Source organism: Anas acuta, chromosome 27 (genome assembly GCF_963932015.1).
Source record: "Anas acuta chromosome 27, bAnaAcu1.1, whole genome shotgun sequence".
Lineage (NCBI taxonomy): Eukaryota > Metazoa > Chordata > Aves > Anseriformes > Anatidae > Anas > Anas acuta.
This window is the reverse complement of record NC_089005.1, coordinates 3585710-3604872: the sequence shown is the minus strand read 5'-3', so window position 1 is coordinate 3604872 and position 19163 is coordinate 3585710. Positions and strand designations below refer to the sequence as shown.

The following is a 19163-nucleotide window of genomic DNA, read 5'->3' as shown; positions in this document are numbered from 1 at the left end:
TTCCAAAGGAAACAGTGCAGCTGTTCATTATTTGCAGCACTTACTACAAGAGACTCATTTTCAGGAGATAATTTTTTCCCTTAGAACTTCATAAAAATGTTTTAGTTCCTGACCACAAAGACACAGTGAATAACTATTGCAGAGGAGTGCTGTGAGCTTTGATGTCAGAGCTGTTCTCCTTTAAAAGGGCACCGAAGTCTGTCAATGGCACATTCTTTTCTTCCATGGTAATAGGAAGAGACTGCATAGCATTGTGTTACGCATTGTAGTGAGGTTTTGAAGCTGAACTTACTACATACCTGTAGCACAAAAAGGAAAAGGGTAACCATGTCAACCATTGTCCAGCTGGCAACTGTGCTACCATCGTCGTTTGCCTCGACTCGGTGGCTTGTTCCTAACGAGGGGGTGAGGGCTCTGAGGCCCATCCTCAGCAGCATGTCAAGGTAGCAAGGGGCTGGCTGTAGGTGCTCAACTCTGAAGCTGCTCTGATGGCTTCTGTTTTGGTACAAGCTCATGTGTGTTGTTTGGAGTAAAGAGGAGGAGCACTGTAATTACTAGGAAATTAATGGACACTTGAATAACCTTCCTATGTTTTTGTTTATATGAGTGAGAGAACCCCCAGGGAGGACAGAAGGGCCTTGTCATCATAGAATGGCTCGGGTTGGAAGGGACCCTAAAGATCATCTAACTCCAACCCCCTGCCATGGGCAGGGATGTCACCCACTAGATCAGGTTGGCCAATGCCCCATCCACCTTGGCCTTGAACACCTCCAGGGATGGGGCATCTACAGCTTCTCAAGGCAACCTGTTCCAGTGTCTCACCACCTCTGTTTATTATTTAAACTGAGGTGGCGCCCAGAAGACTCCATTTTAGCCATTATTTGAGGCCCTTGTGGTAAGTAGTGGGACCATCAGCGAGCTGGAGCAGCTGCTGTATGCCCTGGGCAGAGTTGTGGTGAAAAAGGGCAGTCGCCACGACATGGGCCGTGCCCTCTGGGAGAGTCCTATTGATTTCATAAAGGGTAAAACCAGCTGAATTTGACCGCAGTAAAAGACTGTGCATATTGCCACAGAAGCAGAGCACGAGTTTCACTGACCTGAATTGCAGACCATCTCTAATTGATTTAATAGCCCTTGATCTGAATCATTGGGTTTAATGTTTAAGATTCTGAGGCTTCTAAAGCCCCTTTTAATGCCTCCTCCAAAAGCCTTTTGTCAGCATGGTCTTTACGGCCGACGGTAGTAGGGCTGTATCGCACCACAGAGCTGTGCACCTAAGTACTAAATGAGCATTACCCCTAGCCAAAAGTCCAGCTGAAAAATGATGAAATTAGGCAAATAAACAAGTACTGAATATCCAAAAGAATTATTCAGGAACAGTCTGACATCTCTAGAAGAAATTCTGGGTGAGCAGCAGGGACGGTTCCAGTCAGGCCTGGTCAGGCACAGATGGCTGAGGGCCCAGCTAGGGCTGGAGCTCACGAGTCGCACTGTTGTGATCCATCCTGACCCATCCTGACCCATCCCTTCACAGTCAAGGCCCTGGGGAAGGTGCAGCGGAGCAGAATCATAGAATATCCCACGTCAGAAGGGACCCACGAGGATCCTCGAGTCCAGAACAAGGCCTGGAGGGACACGCACCCAGAAGCGAGGCACTGGGCAAACTGCGCCAGCAGGGAGATGATGACTGGAAACTCCATGTAAATATTTAATTTCTGTAGCAAGCGCTCGCTTTGTTTGAAGGTCACACTGAGCAAACCCAGGGGTGTGTTCAGGTGCATTATACGATTGTTTGTTTCTAGGTGAAGCTGATATGGGGAGACAGCTCTCAGGTGAGGTTTTCATAGAGACTGAAGACCCAGGCCCAGTTATCTGATGCTGGGCTCACAGCTTCAACTTGTCTTTCTCTGTTTCCTTGCCTTTTTGGTAGGAATAGTGATAGCAGTCTTTGTTAAACCCTTTGATGTAGGTATTTAACTCTCTAGATTGCCTTGGGGGATTTCTTTGACCTCTGTTTATTTATCTATAAAGCGAGGATAATGATATCTGCTTGTCTCAAAGCAGCAACACAAGACTTATCTGAATAATGACTGCAGAGCCCTTGGATGAAAGGTGCAGCACAAGGGCAAACAACTGTTGTTTATTCCTGTTGCTGCCATGATCTGACTTACAAATGTGGCAGGCTGAAAACAGGTTTCTTTCTAAAATTTTGCAAAGAATTGATGTGTGAAAACTTACGGACTGGAGTACGCTTGCTGTGAGTCATGTCTGCTCGTATGATTATCCGTGTTTGGCATTGCGGAAGATACAGATGCAATGGTTTTTGTATTGTGCAAGTGTGAATTATTTCCAGGTGCCAAATGTACGCCATTCATTTAGCACCTGAAATCCCCAGTAATCTCACGAGCCCATTGTAACCGATTGAAAAACATCCTTATGTATGATGTTAAAAGATACAGAGAAATGGCCAGTGCTTTCTGCTCTTCTTACAGAACTGATTTATCAACAAGATAAATCTTCTGCCTTCTGTTCCCTATTCATCTTCGTATACCTAAAGCTGTCCCTCATTTGCTCCATCCTTGTTTGGGGACAGACACACAAAAAAAAGAGCATTGCCTTTAAGCTGTGTCATCTCTGAACAGCATGCTCCGTGTTTCAGGAAGCCTGTCCAGTCCCTGGTGAGAAGGAAAGCATTTTTGGAGATAAGTTGATTTGTTTTGCTTTCCAGGGCCCCTCTGTGTGGGCGGGAGGTGTTTGATCTGACCCTTTCTGTTTACTCCAGGTTCTCTCACTGCTCACTGCTGGCGGTGAAGACCCTGGATGCAGTGTTCTCAGAAGCGTGCTCTGTGCTCCCCAGAGAGAAGCCTTAGTGCAATAGAAATCCAATGTCTTTTCCACGATCTTTTGTCTGTCTCATGCTGCAGTTACTGTGGGATCGTTTCTTTCAGCCTTCCTCTTTCTGCCCCTTTGCCACAGCAGCGCACAGACTGTGGCCTGGAGTCCCGCTGGCATCTTTGTTCTCTTATTTGGAGAGGAGAGGCTGGAAAGGAGCAGAGGGGTCTGTGCAACCTGCAGGGTGACGGCAGCTGCAGTGCGTGGTCAGAGATGTGCAGAGACTCAGGTTTGTGCAGGTTGCCATCAGCACAGAGCCACTTCTGGGGCTCCAACTCTGCTTCTGAGGGGCGCTGCCAAAGAGCTGCTCTTTGGTGCTTTTCCTCTGTTGTTATGGGGTGAGATGAGAGCGCTGCATGCTGTCTTTGGAAGGAAGACCAACCTGACCTGCTTAAGAATCTGTCTGCTCAGTTCTGTGATGGCTTTGTTGATCTTGGATTAATTATGAGAAAGTAAACAGGGCTCTTAAAGTAGGTAAGCCCCTTGTGTGGAGGTTTGTAGCATCACCTGAACCTACAGTTGTCAAAGTCAAAAACACCTTTAAACTGGGAAGTTTGAGTAATGTTGCACTGTCTTGGGACTCTAGAGAGCTGAATCCCATCCCTTGCTCGCCAAGGACACGTTTAATGTTGGTGTTTTAAATCAGATCCCACTCTTGATGTGGATCTTGAGGTTGTCCTCACTTCCTGTGCTTCAGTTAATGTCCCAGAGCAGCCGTAGAGAGCAGAGACCAAATCCCTTTGCTAAGCCAGATCTGCTCTGGGTGTTTATGGGTCCAGACTGGAGCTAGTTTGCTGGAAATCCTCTGAAACGTGTATGTTGTGGACCCTGTGAGTACTCAGCACCAGCTCTTGTGCTCGTACAGGGCTGTACCGCTTACAAATATATACACAGGCACAGTGGCCACATGATACGGGGAGTCATTTAGGGATAAAAGATCTGTATTCATCTATTTAGCTCGTGGAAAAATCTGTCCCTCAATCTGTGCATCAGTTTTGAGATCTTTTGCTTGTTTGCTGTTTTCTCTCTCCCACCCTTCATCTGTCATGCCTGTCTGGAGTACAAGCTCTTCGGGGCAAGGGCTCTCACTCAGCACATGAGCACTGGTTGCTGCCGCGCAGTTTCAGTTTTGGTCGAGGCCTCCGGGCACTGCAAATAAACAACAGCTTTTGGATTATGAGAGGCTTATTCATCTCCTTACCCTGCTTCTTCCAGCCTGTTTCGCTCTTGGGTGGTTAGGGATCAGCTCATGATATTGCCTTGATCTTCCAGGTATGTTGGCTATTTGTTCTAGGTGGCTGCAATGAGAAAAGATCCCGGGCAGGAGGCTGTCGGCGGTCGCAGCCCGGTGTTCCAGCACTCCAGCAACACGCCGCAGAAATGCTCCACGCTGCCAGAGCTGAATTGCTTCCCTCTGTGCTGATCCCTTCTGACACACCGGAGTTACCTTTCCCAAACAGAACAAGTTCAAAAAACACCAGAGTCGCTGGAAACTGTTAGGCTCATGCTTGGCTGCTTGAGAGATTGTTCGAGCATGCTGTGTCCTGTTGACGTGAGCTGCAGATATTTCTAACAGCAGCTCCTTCGGTTTCCAAAATGTAGCTCGCAGGGCAGATTTTATTTTCCAGCGGGGTTCTTTGAACCTGCCTCTTTTCATTTACACTCCATCGCTACTGCTGAGCTCAAGCACAGAAAGGGTCTAAGTAGGCAACAACTATTTTTGCTTATTAATGTTGGTTGCGTCAGAATAGGTCCGAGCCTGCTTTGTTTGGTTTTTCCCCAAACGCCAGCTCGAGCAGCGCAGCTGCCAGCCGGCGAGCTCTGCAGCCCCCTCCTGGCTACGCTCATCAGTGCTCAGCTGCACAGGCAAGGAGCTTTATTTCTGCTTGTCTGAATGACTCCGAACGTTTCTTGTTTTTCAGAGCTAGGCTCAGGCTTCCGGTCAGATTTCCACCTCACGATCCGTTCGCCAATAATGACAGCTTTAGCTCTTGCCAGCTGGCAGCTGGTGGAGAGGGGACAGCGGTGATCTTGACACGGAGCAGTCCCGAGGCTGTTCCAGCCTCAACTTGTGTCTGGAGCAGCTCTGCTGGTATTCAGAAATGGGACAAAATTAAGACAACTTGCTGCTTGCCATCTCTGCAGGGACTGTAAAACCCTTCATCTGCTGCTAAGCCATCTCGACCGTGTGGTTTCCGTGCCAGTTCTCATCAGGGCAACCACTACACCTCAATTTCTTAATATTTCAGCGTGTTTGTAGTTGCTGCACTCCCCTCTTCTGTTATACAATGCCTGTTTTTAGGATTTAGCATGCATTTTGTTTTGAATGTCATCCAGACCTCCCTTTCTGCTTTAAAAGTGTCACTAAGCCGCTGCTGCACAATAACTATTTCCGTTGGTTTTGCTCTCATGGAGTAATTGAATTGATCCGCTTGGTTTTGTGGCAGCAAAGATTGCTACGCCAAGAATATTTCCTAACCCATCTTTCTTCCAGTTTTCTCAGGGATTCTGAATATGTCTTTACTGATGATTTTCCTGCATATTACAAAACTTGCCCAGAGGAATGAAAAAGTCATTTGTTTCCTGTAGAGTATTAAAAAATAATGCTATCATTGTGAAATGCCCTTGCCTGCAATGCTGGACAGTCTTGCATTAATTTTCTGCTTGCTTGATCTCTGATATACAAAGATTCTATAGAACATGACTGAAGCATGAACCCAAGTTTGTTATTAATTTTCTAATGCTGTCTACTGTGCGAGTCCTTACCCTGCCTTTTCTGGTTCTCCTGTTTGCCATTTCAGGGGTCTCTTCAGAGAGCAGCTAACGGAGCTGCTGTTGCAGCCCTCCTTTGCAAGTCGCATGCTCACAGATCATTAGGGGCAGAATGTGTTTGCCCTATCCAGGATCAAGAGAGGCCTTTGTAGTGCAGTGAGTTCCTGTAGCAGTTCATATCCAAGTGTTCCCAAGCTTTTTCTGATATTTAATTTAATTTCAGCCATAATATTCCTCTGTGGTATCCCGTTGGTACGTGGGGTGAACTCTGCAGGTGGAGCCCCTGGTCGTGTATTTACAGCTAGGGCAGACTCCAAGGTTCAGGCAGAGGGGTTTTTCTTGGAGCTGCTGGGCTGAAGAGCATCATCCCTCAGCACCCTGCTAAGGACTCGACCTCGCTCTCCTGTCGCAGCCTGTGTGCTCCACGGGCTTGGCAGAGGAGCTGGGGAAAGAGCCGAGTGTTTTCTCCCCATCCCTGCAAAGCCAGGCTGTCTCCCAGGGTCAGGGCACAAACTCAGAAAGTTCAACTCCAGCTTCTTGGCTCTGCCAGCACAGAGCTGCCGCCCCCAGTCCTCCAGCCCCTGTCCTAAGCAGCGTGTCACCCGCAGCTCAGCGGCATCCTGCCAACGCTTCACCCTCACCCCTAAATTAATTTCTCTCTCTGAACCCAAAATAGCCATTTCCCTCCAGCTCTGCCCTACTCTTCTTCCCTTACAGCGCTGCAAGATCCTGAGGCTGTTCCTCAGCCTTTCAGTGGAGATGGAGGTTACATAAATCCTCACCCCAAAATGAGTCATCCAGCAGTACCTTTTGGAAACTGGGGGGTTGCGGTCGCCTCTCAGCGTGGGCACGCTGCTCCCATCAGCACTAATGGAAGTGACATGCATCAGGAGGAGAAGCTGTCCCTTCTGCTGCTGGATTAATGTTCTTGCCAGTGTGTTTGTTCCACTGCGCACACTGATTTCTCTGCTAGGAGACAGTGGAGGCAATTAAAACGTTGTAATTTCTCATGAAGAGAATCCTGCTGAGACATTCAGCCTAATAGGAGCTCCCTCCCGTGTCCAAGAAGGTCTGTAGTGCCAGCGGTTTCATCTATCCCACTGGAGCAAATTTATCCCAAAGGAAATGGGTATCGCACTGGCTTCTCAGGAGAAATAATAACGCCTTGAATTTGCGCTCAGACACAGTCACGATGCTTAGCTCGCTCCTCTGCTTTTGGTTTCTTAAGACCTTTCTGGTCTACATCTCTGGACGTTGATGGTTTGGCATAGACCATCTGATGCCCAGACCAGGTGAAACAACAGGTACATGAGCTCCTGTAGTGTTTTTTTTCCTTTTTCTGCTGTTTGTTTTTCTCTCGGTGCCCATTTCCTGATCCTTCAAATCATCTCAGGGTGATTGATAAATGAAACCAATGATCTGCTCACCTTAGGACAATGCTGTAATGTTGAGCATTGAGTTTTAAACACTGATGGGGTAGAAGGGCTCTGCCACCCCACAGCTTGCTGGGGATGCAGGGAGTGGATGCTGCCTCTATATTTAACATTACCACATTAAATGGAATTAGTGCCAGTTATAGATGTGGCTTTAATTAAGCATTTGTTTTCAACCAGAAATGGCTTGAGACTGTCATCTGACTCCAACCAAAACCTTTTGGGTATAGCATAACTAGATAACGGGGGAGGAAAAGCTTCCTACTTTTTATCAGTCTGATAAGGGACCCAGTATCCCCTTTCTTCTAGCACCAGTAGTTTTTAATCACAAGCCCTCATGTTGCATTGTTTATAACTGCTTATGCCTTAAGGAAATCCTGTGCAATTTGAGTAATGTGCTTTCAGGAGTACGTTTATGGTGTCTTCATGTTCAGCTTTCACGTACGACTTTAAATAGTATTTAAAACTCTTGGAAAAGCCATCAATTTCTGGATAGCTCTTTTGCACACTGTAAGTTCTGTGCAGATCTAATGAGAAGGCAGTATTTTAATATGCGACAGTGGCTTGTTTCAATCATTCTCCAGTGCCTTCATTTGTCACTGTGGCAGCCACGTTATCAGATGTTCACGTTAAATACTGCACTTATTTCTCGTGGGTAACGGGTGGAGCAGGTTGCTGTCTTCCTGATTGCTGCGTGGAAAAACAACTCTACCTTTTCCTCTATTGCTGTCATTCTTTTTTCGACAGAAGCAGAGTGCTCTGCTTCCCAAACTGGCTGCTGGACCTTTCGCAGAGGCTCTGCTTCACCTCCCAGCTGCCTTTTCCTGGCATTTCCAGCACGGACGTAGGTGGCTGTGGCACCTGCTGTGCTGAAAGCCAGGGAGGAGCTTCCCCAGGATCAGGTAAACAGGCACGGTGTTTGGCCTCGCTGGCTGAGAGCAACACGCTGTGCTGGAAAAGGGAAACAACAGGACAATTTGCAGCCTTTCCTACTCAGAGCATCCCTCTCCATCTGCTTTGTTCTCCTGGCTCCTCTCCTCTGCTCCACGCAGGACTCAACCAGGGGGAGCTGGCACTGTGGTGATGTCTCTTGGGCTTTTTTTTTTCTCCCTCCATCCACCCTGTTGCTGCAGGATATCCTGTGACCCCAGCAAGGTATCAGAAGCTAGTTCAGGTTTTATTTTGGTGATTCAAAGCTCACGTAGGTCAGCCTTGCCTTTCGAGGGCAGCCGCTGTGGAGTCGGTCCTCCTGTCTGGGATGGGAAGGGGGGAACTGGCATAACTGGGGCAAAATCAGGGGCACAGGAGAACCAAAGGTTCCAGTTCATTCTCATGTGCAAATAGGAGGGAACAGCAAGTACTGGGGCTGGAGAAAAGCTCCTAGTTAGGAACATCCTCTCCTTACTGCTCTGCATTACCCCATTGTCTTAATGCCTTTTGCAGGTGGTGCGAGGAGCTGCGATCACGGTGCTGTGATCCTTAAGCACGCAGCTGCAAATCCGACCTTCTGCCAAAGGGTGCGGAGCCATCCTCGAGCCTGGGAGGGTGCCTCAGGTTCTTAAATATGTGGGAAGATCCAGCCCCGTGGTATTTCAGGCCTGAAACACCAGCAATTTAGAAAGCTAAATGAAGCTGGGAGCGGTGGAGGTCAGGAGAATGCTCTGTGGACATTATTACCACACTGCTGACCTGTGCTCTGCTCTTTCTTCTTGATCCCTTGGAGACTTGGCTCGATGGACCTTTGCCTTGTCCTCGGAGGTTAAGTACAAATGATCTACGCTTAGCAGCTCTTAATGCGATACTTAGGGAGCAGGAATTCCTCTGGAGAACCTGGCTTTTTAAAGTATCTAAATGAAAACTGAGGTGCCTTAAAAGAAACTCAAGCTCTGGATGTCTGTGTGCTTCGGCACCCAAATGTCCCCGAGGGACTCGAGGTAGGGAACTGCTGCAAGGCACTGCGGGGCTGCTGCAAAGCTGAGCTTCTGTCCTTAATAATGTGAAACCTTTTTTTGTAACCCCAACCTCCCCATCCCGTTGAATCCTGTAGGAGATTATCCTAATAGCACTGAAAGCAATATTAATGGCTTTCCAATTAGAATATCTGGATAGTTTGTTTATTTTATCGGCCCTCCAAGGCGGAAAATCGAAGGTTACTGGGAATCTCACTTCAGGCTTTTCATCAGCGAGCCTTTTTGTCACGAGCAGATACTCCATGAAATACAGATAAAGCTATTTAGAAGAAATATTTTGCCCAAGGAACAATAACAAGGCTTAGAAGGCTTTCTCCTTTCTGGGAGTTCTCTTTAGGGAAACCTTTTCATTTACTGATTGAAAGATGAAATCGGCCCGTAGAGGGAGCAGTGCGGTGCGCATGATTTTCCTCCTGATCTTTGGAGAAACACACTTAGTTAAGCAATCCGTGGAGAGGTTTGGTTTTAAAGGGAAAGGCACTTGGGTGATGGGCTGGAAGGATTAGGGAGCTATCTGTAGGGAAGGAAAGGGAAACTTAAAATCTAGTTCATGATAGCAGCAAAACTGACAGCGTGATATTATGTAGGGGTTTAAGACATGAAATACACTGTGCAAGGATGGAATAAATCATGAAATTCTGCCTTTATGGTAAACCCTGTGTAGCTTACAGACATTTTAAAAGTTGATGAAATTTTTAATGCCATATGAAAAATTAATAGATGTGTTTTAATCAACTTTTTTTTTTTATGGAATCAATTTTATGGTATTATATGGTCCCATAGATCCATAATTTTCTTACTACCATGACATATAATTTATTAGGTTAATATGCTTATAATCATTTTTAATACACTGTTGTTTAATTCCTGTGGTTATTTATTATGCCTGTAAATGATGAGTTTACTTTGTTATAAACTATAAATGGAAATGTAAGAGGCCATGAGAAGTACCTGCGGGCTGCACTCTCTTCTGCCCTGTGCCGCCTGCCTGCTCTTCCTCTACTTGTCCTAGTAGGAACTCTCTCCTGATAGTTTATGTCAATTTTGGGATCTCATTTTCCCAGCTAGAAATACAAGAATTGAGTGAAAGTAATGTCCTCCCTCTCAGTCGTTTGTAATATTTAGGCTCCAAATTCCCACTGATACCAATTTTATTTTTACTAGGACACGACCCGAGACCTGCCATCCACAACCTTCCACTGATCTTCTCTGCAGGTTAAGTTCAAATACAGAAAAGGTTCCTAATCCATAGCTAGATGAAGATGCCCCTGCCCTCTTCCAACCCCTGAATGCTTGATGAGAGCTCAGGCTTGGCTCTGAAGACCTTGATTTCATCCCCAGGTCTGGTCTGAGCAGTCCCTATCCTGGATGCTCTCTGCTTGCTTTGATGGGCGTTTGGAAACTGCAGTCTGCTGAAGGCACGGTCAGGTTTGGGCCACGACATATCCAGCAGCTGCCTTTACATGTGTGTGTGTGTGTGCAGGAGACCAGGAGCTAACATTACACATCCCAACACCACCCGTCTGTGGCTGCACGTTCTCAATTTCTTGGTGCAAAACAGGAGCTGCAGACCTGGTGGGGGATCCCCTTGTGCCAGGAACGATTTCAGGGCAGCAGTGGGCTCAGCACCAGGGCTTGGGCTCCCTGGCTACACCCTGAGGCTTCCTTCTTGTGCCTGGCTCCCAGAGGGAGCTGCACAGACCGTTAATCTGATTTGGGAGGAAATAGATGGAGCAGGCACCCAAGTGGCTTCTGTCTGGAGTGGGGAGGAAATTGAACATGAAATTGCAGGGAATTGATTGAGGGAATTGCACCTACAATTCAGGCTACTGAAGGAATCCTGCTTAATGCTTCGTGCCTAATGTAGGCATGCCAACCTCAGGCGGTTCCCAGCGGGATCTGTAACTCTTAGAAAACCTGGGCTAATTACAGATATTGAAGACCTTCACATAAAAATCAAGTTGACACTCCTGAAACACTCGGATGTCGCACAGCCAACTTCAGTAAAAGCAGTTCTCCTAAAAACCTCACACCACCCTGTAACGGAGTGCTCAGACTATCGGGGTCTGCTTTTTATTTAATAAATGCGATTTTGATTTTTTTTTTTTTTTGCCAAAATGAGATTTACCTTAGGCAACACAAATTTCAGAACAAAAGGTTTATTTGCAAAAACAACAGCCAGCCACTCTTGTGTTTATTCCAATTGGAAACCGAATAAAACAGCCATCGGTATTTCAGAACTAGCTTTAAATTTCGTATTTTGTCCATTTTAATGGGTTTATCAGGAAGTATCTGACTGTGTGTTTTCCTGAAGAGGAATGTTTTTCTGAACTGACTCCAAAGGGATGTTCCAGGGTTGTTAGCTGTCATTTTTCAGCAGCATGAAATCCCCTGAAATTGTTTATACCAGCTATATCTGCCTAATGTACCTAATCAATCTATCTGGAAGGTGAAGCAGTATGCTTCGCTAATTGTAAAGCTGTGATAGTATGTCTTGCTTATTTTTACTCTAAATTATGATAGGGTTTTAAATGAACTCTGAATTTGATTTATCAACATCTATGGTGTTAATTCCGCAATGAAGTCATGGTGTTCTGTTACTAAATATTAGCACTAATGAGAAAGCATAGCTTCCACATTTTGTAACGCCGAGTTTCCACTACATATGGACAACTTCGGAATTTGTGTGTAATTTAATCATGTAATCACTAACTAGGCAAGTATTTACACATAATTCAGTTTACCTGGATTATAGAATACCAGCAAATCTGAAACCAGATAATGTGTAACTGACAGAAAATACTCTTGCTTCGTTTTTTGTTTTTTTTTTTAGAAATGTGTCCAATGCAAGGCAGTGGTGGTTGTCCTGTTCCATTTTCCATCAGGATGAAAACAGCCTGTCCTTAGTTTTTAAAATGGAGTGTTCTTCCTCACTGGGAGCATGAGCATTCAGACATCCATGGCCATTCTTGTTTCTCAAGAAAGATTTTCCTTCCTTTTCCTTCTCTGCAGGATAACGAATGGTTGGAGATCTTTCTTCAAAACCAAGCTGAAAGGAAAGACTCGTAATATTTCCAACATGAAATAGATCTGTTCTGAAAAGCCGTGTTTCCCAAATTTGATTTAACAGTTTACCAGGAAATTATTTCAACCTGGGACTGCTCGTGATTAGATCTTGCAGAACTGCAAGTGATTCTGTGCGAGACAGAGTGTTAATCTCTGTCTGATCCCCAACTAGTCTTCCCTGCAGTAAGTCTGGTTCTGTGAGCAAAGAAAATACTTAAGCAGGAGTTGCAGTCAGCAAGCAGAACTTGGTGTTGTGTTAAACTCTCTTGGCATTACTTGATGTAAGGTGTCATAGCTTCAAGTTCATAGCAGGGATGAATTTCAGGTTGGCTCAAGTCTCCTGGTGCGAGGCAGTGCAAGCAATTAAGGGTGTATGAGGGCGTTCAGCATGCTATCAAAGGTGGTAGGAAGAGAAAAATATTGCAGAAGCAAGGTCACTTGGTATTCATTTGGGACCCAAGCCAATATTCTTTAAAGCTTCTCAAGTTCAGTGGATATTTAGCTATGGTTTCATCTTTGCTCATGTACTTTTTAAAGTTCCAGAATAAGGATTTTTATTGCTGTTTTCTTTAAAAATCTAGGTACTAATGGCTGCATCCATGTGAAGCAGGGCTTGAAACCGAACTCTTATCCCTGATACTTTTAAAGTGAACTTTCTTGAGTATTAAACATCAGAATTTTGAAGAGTAAGTCAGTTACATCCCAGTGTTTCTGATGCAAGTAACTAAAGCTGCTGATAAAAATCAGTGTGGCATTTAAAAATAAAAAATGCCTGAACTGAAACGTGGATACATGCATTTACATGTTGAAATGACTTGGTGTTTAATGAAACATCATTGTTGAATGTCAAGGGAAAACTGGACAGGGAATGTCGAGAAGTATCTTGAATGCAGATGTGGGATTTCACTGAATCTCAGGTAAACTGGAGTTAGTCCGGCTTGTTTTGAAGGGAGTTGTTATTTGGCAGCAACGCTCTTGAGCCGTTAACCTCTCCAATGTCAATTCAGCTTCAAAAGGGAAGATTTACATTCCTGAATTTCCACCACTAAATCTTTTATCTTGCTCCTGTAGCTGGGGGTTTATGCAAATTTTACTTGTAATAGAGCATTTGTTTCAAGTGTGTGGCTCCTGAGATGCGATGTTTATTACATTTGCAGTGAAGATCTGCAGAGGTGCAGGCTTCAGAAGTTAATGCGAGCTAACTAATCCAGCCCATTAGCCGAAAACCCTTGCTGAACACTTGAAGTGCTTATAAAGCTTGTTGTTTAATAGAGTCAGTGCTTTCTTTGGAGAAGAGATTCATTCATTCATCGACTTAATCAACTGTGTGCAGCGCTGGAGAGGCCGTGCGCTCCCTTATGGCAAGGCGTTCGAGCAGAGGATGGCATCCTGCTTGCTTTCAGCCCTCGTACGGCACCGCTGTGTCCAGCACGTGTACGTCGTGGCTTTGGAGTGCATCCCCTTGGTAATCATTGAATGGTTTGGGTTGGAAGGGAACCTAAAGATCACCAAAAAAAAAAAAAACAAATTTAAAGACTTCTGTAGCACAAATGGCTGTGGCGAGTGGCACGGAGGAGACAGTGAACGGCACCGTGCCAGAGCATCCCGGGTCTGTTCCTGCCTCTACCTCTGGTTTGCTGGCAGGTAAATTTTCACCCTTTCTTCCGTTTTCTCCCCAGTGAAACAGGGGAGAGGCCATAAGATATTGATGGCAGAATCCCAGGGTCTGCGTTTACTTTGGGGGAGGTATTTGGTAACCTGTTTGGTGTTCTTCATTCTGGTCATCTGCTTTTTATTTCCTCTCTCGGAGGCTGTAGCAGCGAAAAGGCCCCAGCTTAGGTCAGAGCGGGCTTGCTTCAGTCCCTGCACAAACACCCTTGCCTCAAAGACCTCCGGTCTCCGAGGGCGAGCAGGGGCAGGACATCATCTTCTCATTTTCCAGCTCATAAAATGACTTGTCAAAGGTCGTATCTCTTAGCATTTCAGGCACTAGTTCTGTAGCAATAATGAAGCAAAATAAAAGTTACTTTAGATCCTGGAGAAAAAAATAAAATAAAATTAATTTTCAGCAACTTAGATGCTTTTAAAATGCATATATATATTTTCTGAATGAAAAGCAGAACAGCCTTGCAAATGATGTCCTTGGTGTTTCTCTATCCTTTTTACTTACATCCGAATGAGCGGCGGTGCATCTGCCCACCTCTGCGATAGTTTGTATAGTCGCAGCCGTGTCCTGAAAAAGCTTTTGTGAGCTCGGTGTTCATGCTCTGCTGTTTCATTGTAAATGAGAACTGATCATGACAATCGTGTCTTTGTGGAAGCAGTGTCAGGGAAGGAAAGCAGGCTGGGTTCTGGGGCCTCAGCCCTCTGGGGCTTTCCCTTGGAGCAGGAGGGTTTCTGGGCTTGCCACCTCAATTCGAGAGGCATCCCAAAAACTTTTTTCATGTAGTCTTCACTGGAGGTAGCTCAAGGATAATGCTTCTGGCAGGATTTTATCATGATTCTCTTAAATTCCCTTGATGAGATCTAGGACCCAAAAGAAGGAGAAAAAGGGCAGTAGAAGGGCCATGCCTGAGAACATGTGCACATCTATAGCTGGGCTTCCTTCATCTTGAAACACTTTCTCCAGGTAAACCTGCAACTCTTTAAGCTCAAGAATAGCCTGATACACCTAATTATTATTTTTTTTACACTAATAATAAGACTATCCACCTTCCATACATACATGAGGCACACCAACCTCTATTAATGTGACCTCAGACATACACAAAGCTGACTTTTTAGGTGAAAACAACTGAGAGGTTCTCTTGAACCAACCCAGCTGGAAAGGAAACGACTTTATCCACTGTTCAGGGATGCTGTTGAGATCCTGATCCCTCTGACTCCTGTGTGGAGAAGGGGAGAAAACAAGCAAGCAGCGCTGCACGCAGGACTCAGGTGGTTAATGTACTGTGTATTATTGCTGTAAAGCCAAGACCTCAATCTCTCAACTCTCCAGAACACAAACAGTCCTTGGCTTTTATAGAACCATAAAGAGCTGCCTTAAAGGCTGAGGACAAATTCCAGCCCTGATACAAATTGGCACAGATATTACTGTATCCGAAGGGAGGTAAGAGTTTCTTGCACTAGGGCTGAATTTGATCCACAAGTGAATACAGTTGTCCCATCAAATTCTGCCGAGCAGCTTGTCTTCTGCATGCTTGCCATTCAACTGTCACGGAAAATGACGTTTTCAGCCGAGCTCCAGCTAGTGGAAGAGTTTTGGAAGCTCTCCAGCGTTCTGCAGAGAAATGGGGGGAGGATTCTTGCTGCTTATCAGATCCAAATGCAAAAGGAGCTCTCGCCCTGCAGAACTCATAATTGTTCTTAATGCCTTTTGCTTTTTTTGTACCCGTTAGAATGATGTGCACCTTGCAATGAAAATTTGTGATAAATTAGTGCTGTAGTCTCCACTTAAAGTTCAGCGTGGAAAATAAAGAGGCATTTGTTACAAGATTGAATTATATGTAGGCAACCTCCTGCTATAATGAGCTCAGGTTTTCTAGCTGTGTTAGAATAAACTCTTGCCTGTATCTCCTGCAGTGTGTGATTTTTTTTCCTAAGAACACATTTCCTTCTACTCGATCAGCTCATCTCTTGCAGATGATAAAATTATCTGCAAAGATTTGTGTCTGATGTTGTGCCATAAATCATACTTACTTGTAGGATTAACATTTGCAAACATAGGACATTTATGAAAAGTAGGAAAGGGGGAGAAATTTGGAATTTTTGTATTTACATTAAAAATGAATAAATCAGGATAGTTCTTGTAGACTTTTCCAGTACATTTTTACAAGGTGTGGATCTGCTCAGCTCCAGCAAGCATCCATAAAGGCTCTTGGAGGCTCTTAGTGAGGTTGGTAAGATAAGGGACCCATGAAATCATGACCTTGGGCAAGCAGCTGTGTGTAGGAGGAATAAACGTGTGGTCCAGCCGTGCTGAAAGCTGGAATGATAGAATACCCTGAGATGGATGGGACCCACTGCTGTCCCAGTGCCCCACTCTCCTCGTGAAGAACCTTTTCCTGACATCCTTCAGCTACATGTGCTGGCAGTCAGCATTTCAAGTCCTTTGACATGCTCACACCAGGCTGGCTGTTGCAGAAATGCTCAGCCCCTATCAAGGCACTGGAAGAAGGGCCAGTTTTTTAAAGGTTTGTCTTACCAGCAGCTTCCAGTTTACCCTTCCTAGCCAGATGGTGCGTTGCATAGGCTTTCAACAGATGTAACATCTTTGTACAAGCGGGGACCCACCAACTAAGCCAAATTTAAGTAGTCCTGTTGAAGAGAGAACTGCAGGTGCTCCATACAACCTAGAAGCATCAAAGGTTTGTCTTCCTGCGAGGGTGTTTGAGGCTGTGCTGTGATAAGAGCTGAAGAAATGCATGGCTGAACACATTGCTGACACATTTCTCTTTCTCGGTTTCTTCTCTCGTGCAGGTTCCTCACCACATGAAGACTTTACCCTATTACAGTTACGACCAACCGGTGATCGGATACTGCCAAGCCCACAAGCCTCTCCATGTAAATAAGGGGTACGACACCATGTCCCGGGAGCAGGCTGAGACGACCAACCTGGAACTCAGTCGAGACCACAGCTTCATAGCCACGATCGCGCGTTCGGCTGCTCCAGCCATTTACATTGAGAGAATACCAAACTAACGATGGAGGCGACTTCTTCAGGGGGCGGAGTGGGGAGTTCTTTTGAGGGACCTTTCATCTCAGAAGAGACCAGGGCAAGAAGCTAAAATCTACCATTCCAGTTACAAATGTTCCAACACAGACAAAGGGAAGGGGATAAAGCGAACTCCGCAGACTGTGGAAATGCTGTCGTGCAGTACACACTGAGAACTTCAGGATTTTCTTTGCTTTAAACTTTCAAACAAATTCCTCAATGTAAATATTAAAGAGAGATTGTCGAGTTCTTATTAAAAAAAAAAATAGATTTCACTCTAGCTACATAAAGGGATGGATTAAGAGTTTTGTTTGTATATTTGATTTTTCTACATTGCACGGTTCCAGGGAAGGAGAACCACAGGTAAAAAATAAAGGGGCTGGGGTGGGAAAGGGGTTGGGAGGGATGGGTCAGCCATGATTCCTTATTAAGTGTTTATTACTCTTCAAAGATTTGTTTAATATTTTTGTTCTTTTTAAACAAATGAAAGATATATATTTTCTTTTTTCTTTTCTTTTTTCTTTTTTTTTTTTTTTAGTGGTCAAGCGCTAATATTTCAAACCAGACATGGGCATTAAAGCTTATGTTGAACCAAAAGGACATTGGCAATTGATGCAGCAGAAACAAAGAAACTTGGGTGCATGTACATTTAAGAGACAGGCTGTACACTATGGAGGGTGCTTTTGATTTTTACTATCTTCATTGTGCTTCATTGTTGACACTATAATTACTTTTCGGGCTCTAAAAAAAGGGAAAAACATGCAAATGGTGTATCGACTCTCATATTTACAGTCCAGCGGTGCCGTAAGCAAAATTAATGGACATTTGGGAACCAAAATGGAAGTGATGTGCTTGAAGTGGATCAGAAGGAAAATCTTTAAAAGCAAGAGTGTTTTGGTGAAACTCACTGGCTGACACAATTTCTAAAACACAGGAGAATGTGTAACATTGTTTTTTGTTTTTTTAATTAATTATTATGATCAGTTAGTTTTTGTGTAGTTTTTATCAATAAAATGACAACAACAACAACAACAACAAGTGGTGGAAAAAAAATAAACATATTATTTTGTGGTTGGGACACCACAGCCAAGCTACTGTTTGAATGATTTCTCTGGTTGTGTGACACGGTGACTCAGTGGCCAAAGGGAACAAGGCTCGGTCCTGTTTCACCTCTTCTTACAGCTAAAGGAATTGTTTGAAGTTTGGAAAAGTTGGCTCCAAAGAAGCTCAGTGTCTTGGGCCTGTCTAAGAAAAGATTTCGAGGTGATTTTATAAAAACATGTGTATGATCCTGCGGGAGGGGAAAAGGGAGAGGGACAAGCCTTCTGGTTTTACTAAATGTTTTTTCTTCTTGCATCAGAAGGCAGGTTTTTCAGATACAAACCCTGTGATAAAGCTAAATTAGAAGATAATGCTTTTAAATGGAGGGTGAATAATACAACGGGTGTTAGAATTCCTTGATTGTTTCAGGTACTTGTATTGGGTGTGCACGCTTGGCCACAAGGTAAGGGTTTGATGCATGAATTTCTGGAAGTGCTGCTCCTTGTATCACGTTCACAACTTGATATTGTCTTCCGCATTTCTCACCTGAAAAACTTACGTATTTTTCTCCAAAAGGAAAGGAAGAATATGTATGGATGTATGCATTCTGTATGCTAGGCAGCTTGCAGGGAAACATGGACGTGCAAAGTCAACTGGCTGCATCGCAGGTAATGTATTTAGAATTAAGTGTTAGACAGGAAATGAAAAGAAAATGGAGTGAAAGGCTAGGTGATGAGTTTACAACCAGCTGCATTAGCCATTGTGATATCTGTCAGCTTTAGCACTGCTACAGACAGGGCAAAAGACGCTTGAAACACTAGGCTTCTTCAAATTGAGTTTAAAACATTGACCCACAGCCTATTAAGCTGAAAATGGAAGCGCCTGCTCTCTCTCCCATTGATTCCTGTGGGCTCTGGATCAGCAGTAGAATACATTTCAGTGAGCATCAAAAGCCTAGTGGCATTCCTATGCTCCTAGGAGATGAGAACCGTAGTGGTTTTGTTACAAGGTTCATCACTGTGAACACAGGCTCCTGGTTGAATTAATGCCTTTCTGCCTGTAAATGTTTTCTGCTGTTTAAAAACTGATGCCAATTTGGGCAAGAGACCTACAACTTTCTTTGGTATTCTTGACGATTAAGGAAGTCATGTCCTAGGAATGTGTTGGAGGCATAAAACTATGCCTTACCTAAGTGCTAAAGGTCACGAAGAGCTGAATATTCATGCGGTGGGTTGCTTTGGATCAAAGCACGATGTCATGGCAGCATGTACCGAG

General features: G+C 44.7%; 1 protein-coding gene across 2 annotated transcripts in view; it reads left to right on the top strand.

Annotated features, from left to right (window-relative positions):
* Nucleotides 1-17793, top strand: part of LRRTM4 (leucine rich repeat transmembrane neuronal 4) — a 205727-nt gene extending 187934 nt beyond the window's left edge. The window contains exons 4-5 of one of the 2 annotated variants that reach the window (XM_068662364.1): nucleotides 16613-17210; nucleotides 17386-17793. In XM_068662364.1, coding sequence (XP_068518465.1) covers nucleotides 16613-16834 — 222 coding nt within the window. In that variant the 3' untranslated portion in view covers nucleotides 16835-17210; nucleotides 17386-17793. Of the gene's footprint in view, nucleotides 1-16612; nucleotides 17211-17385 lie in introns of those variants that run through there. The other variant, XM_068662365.1, reaches the window with a different exon arrangement.
* Nucleotides 17794-19163: the final 1370 nt, after the last annotated feature.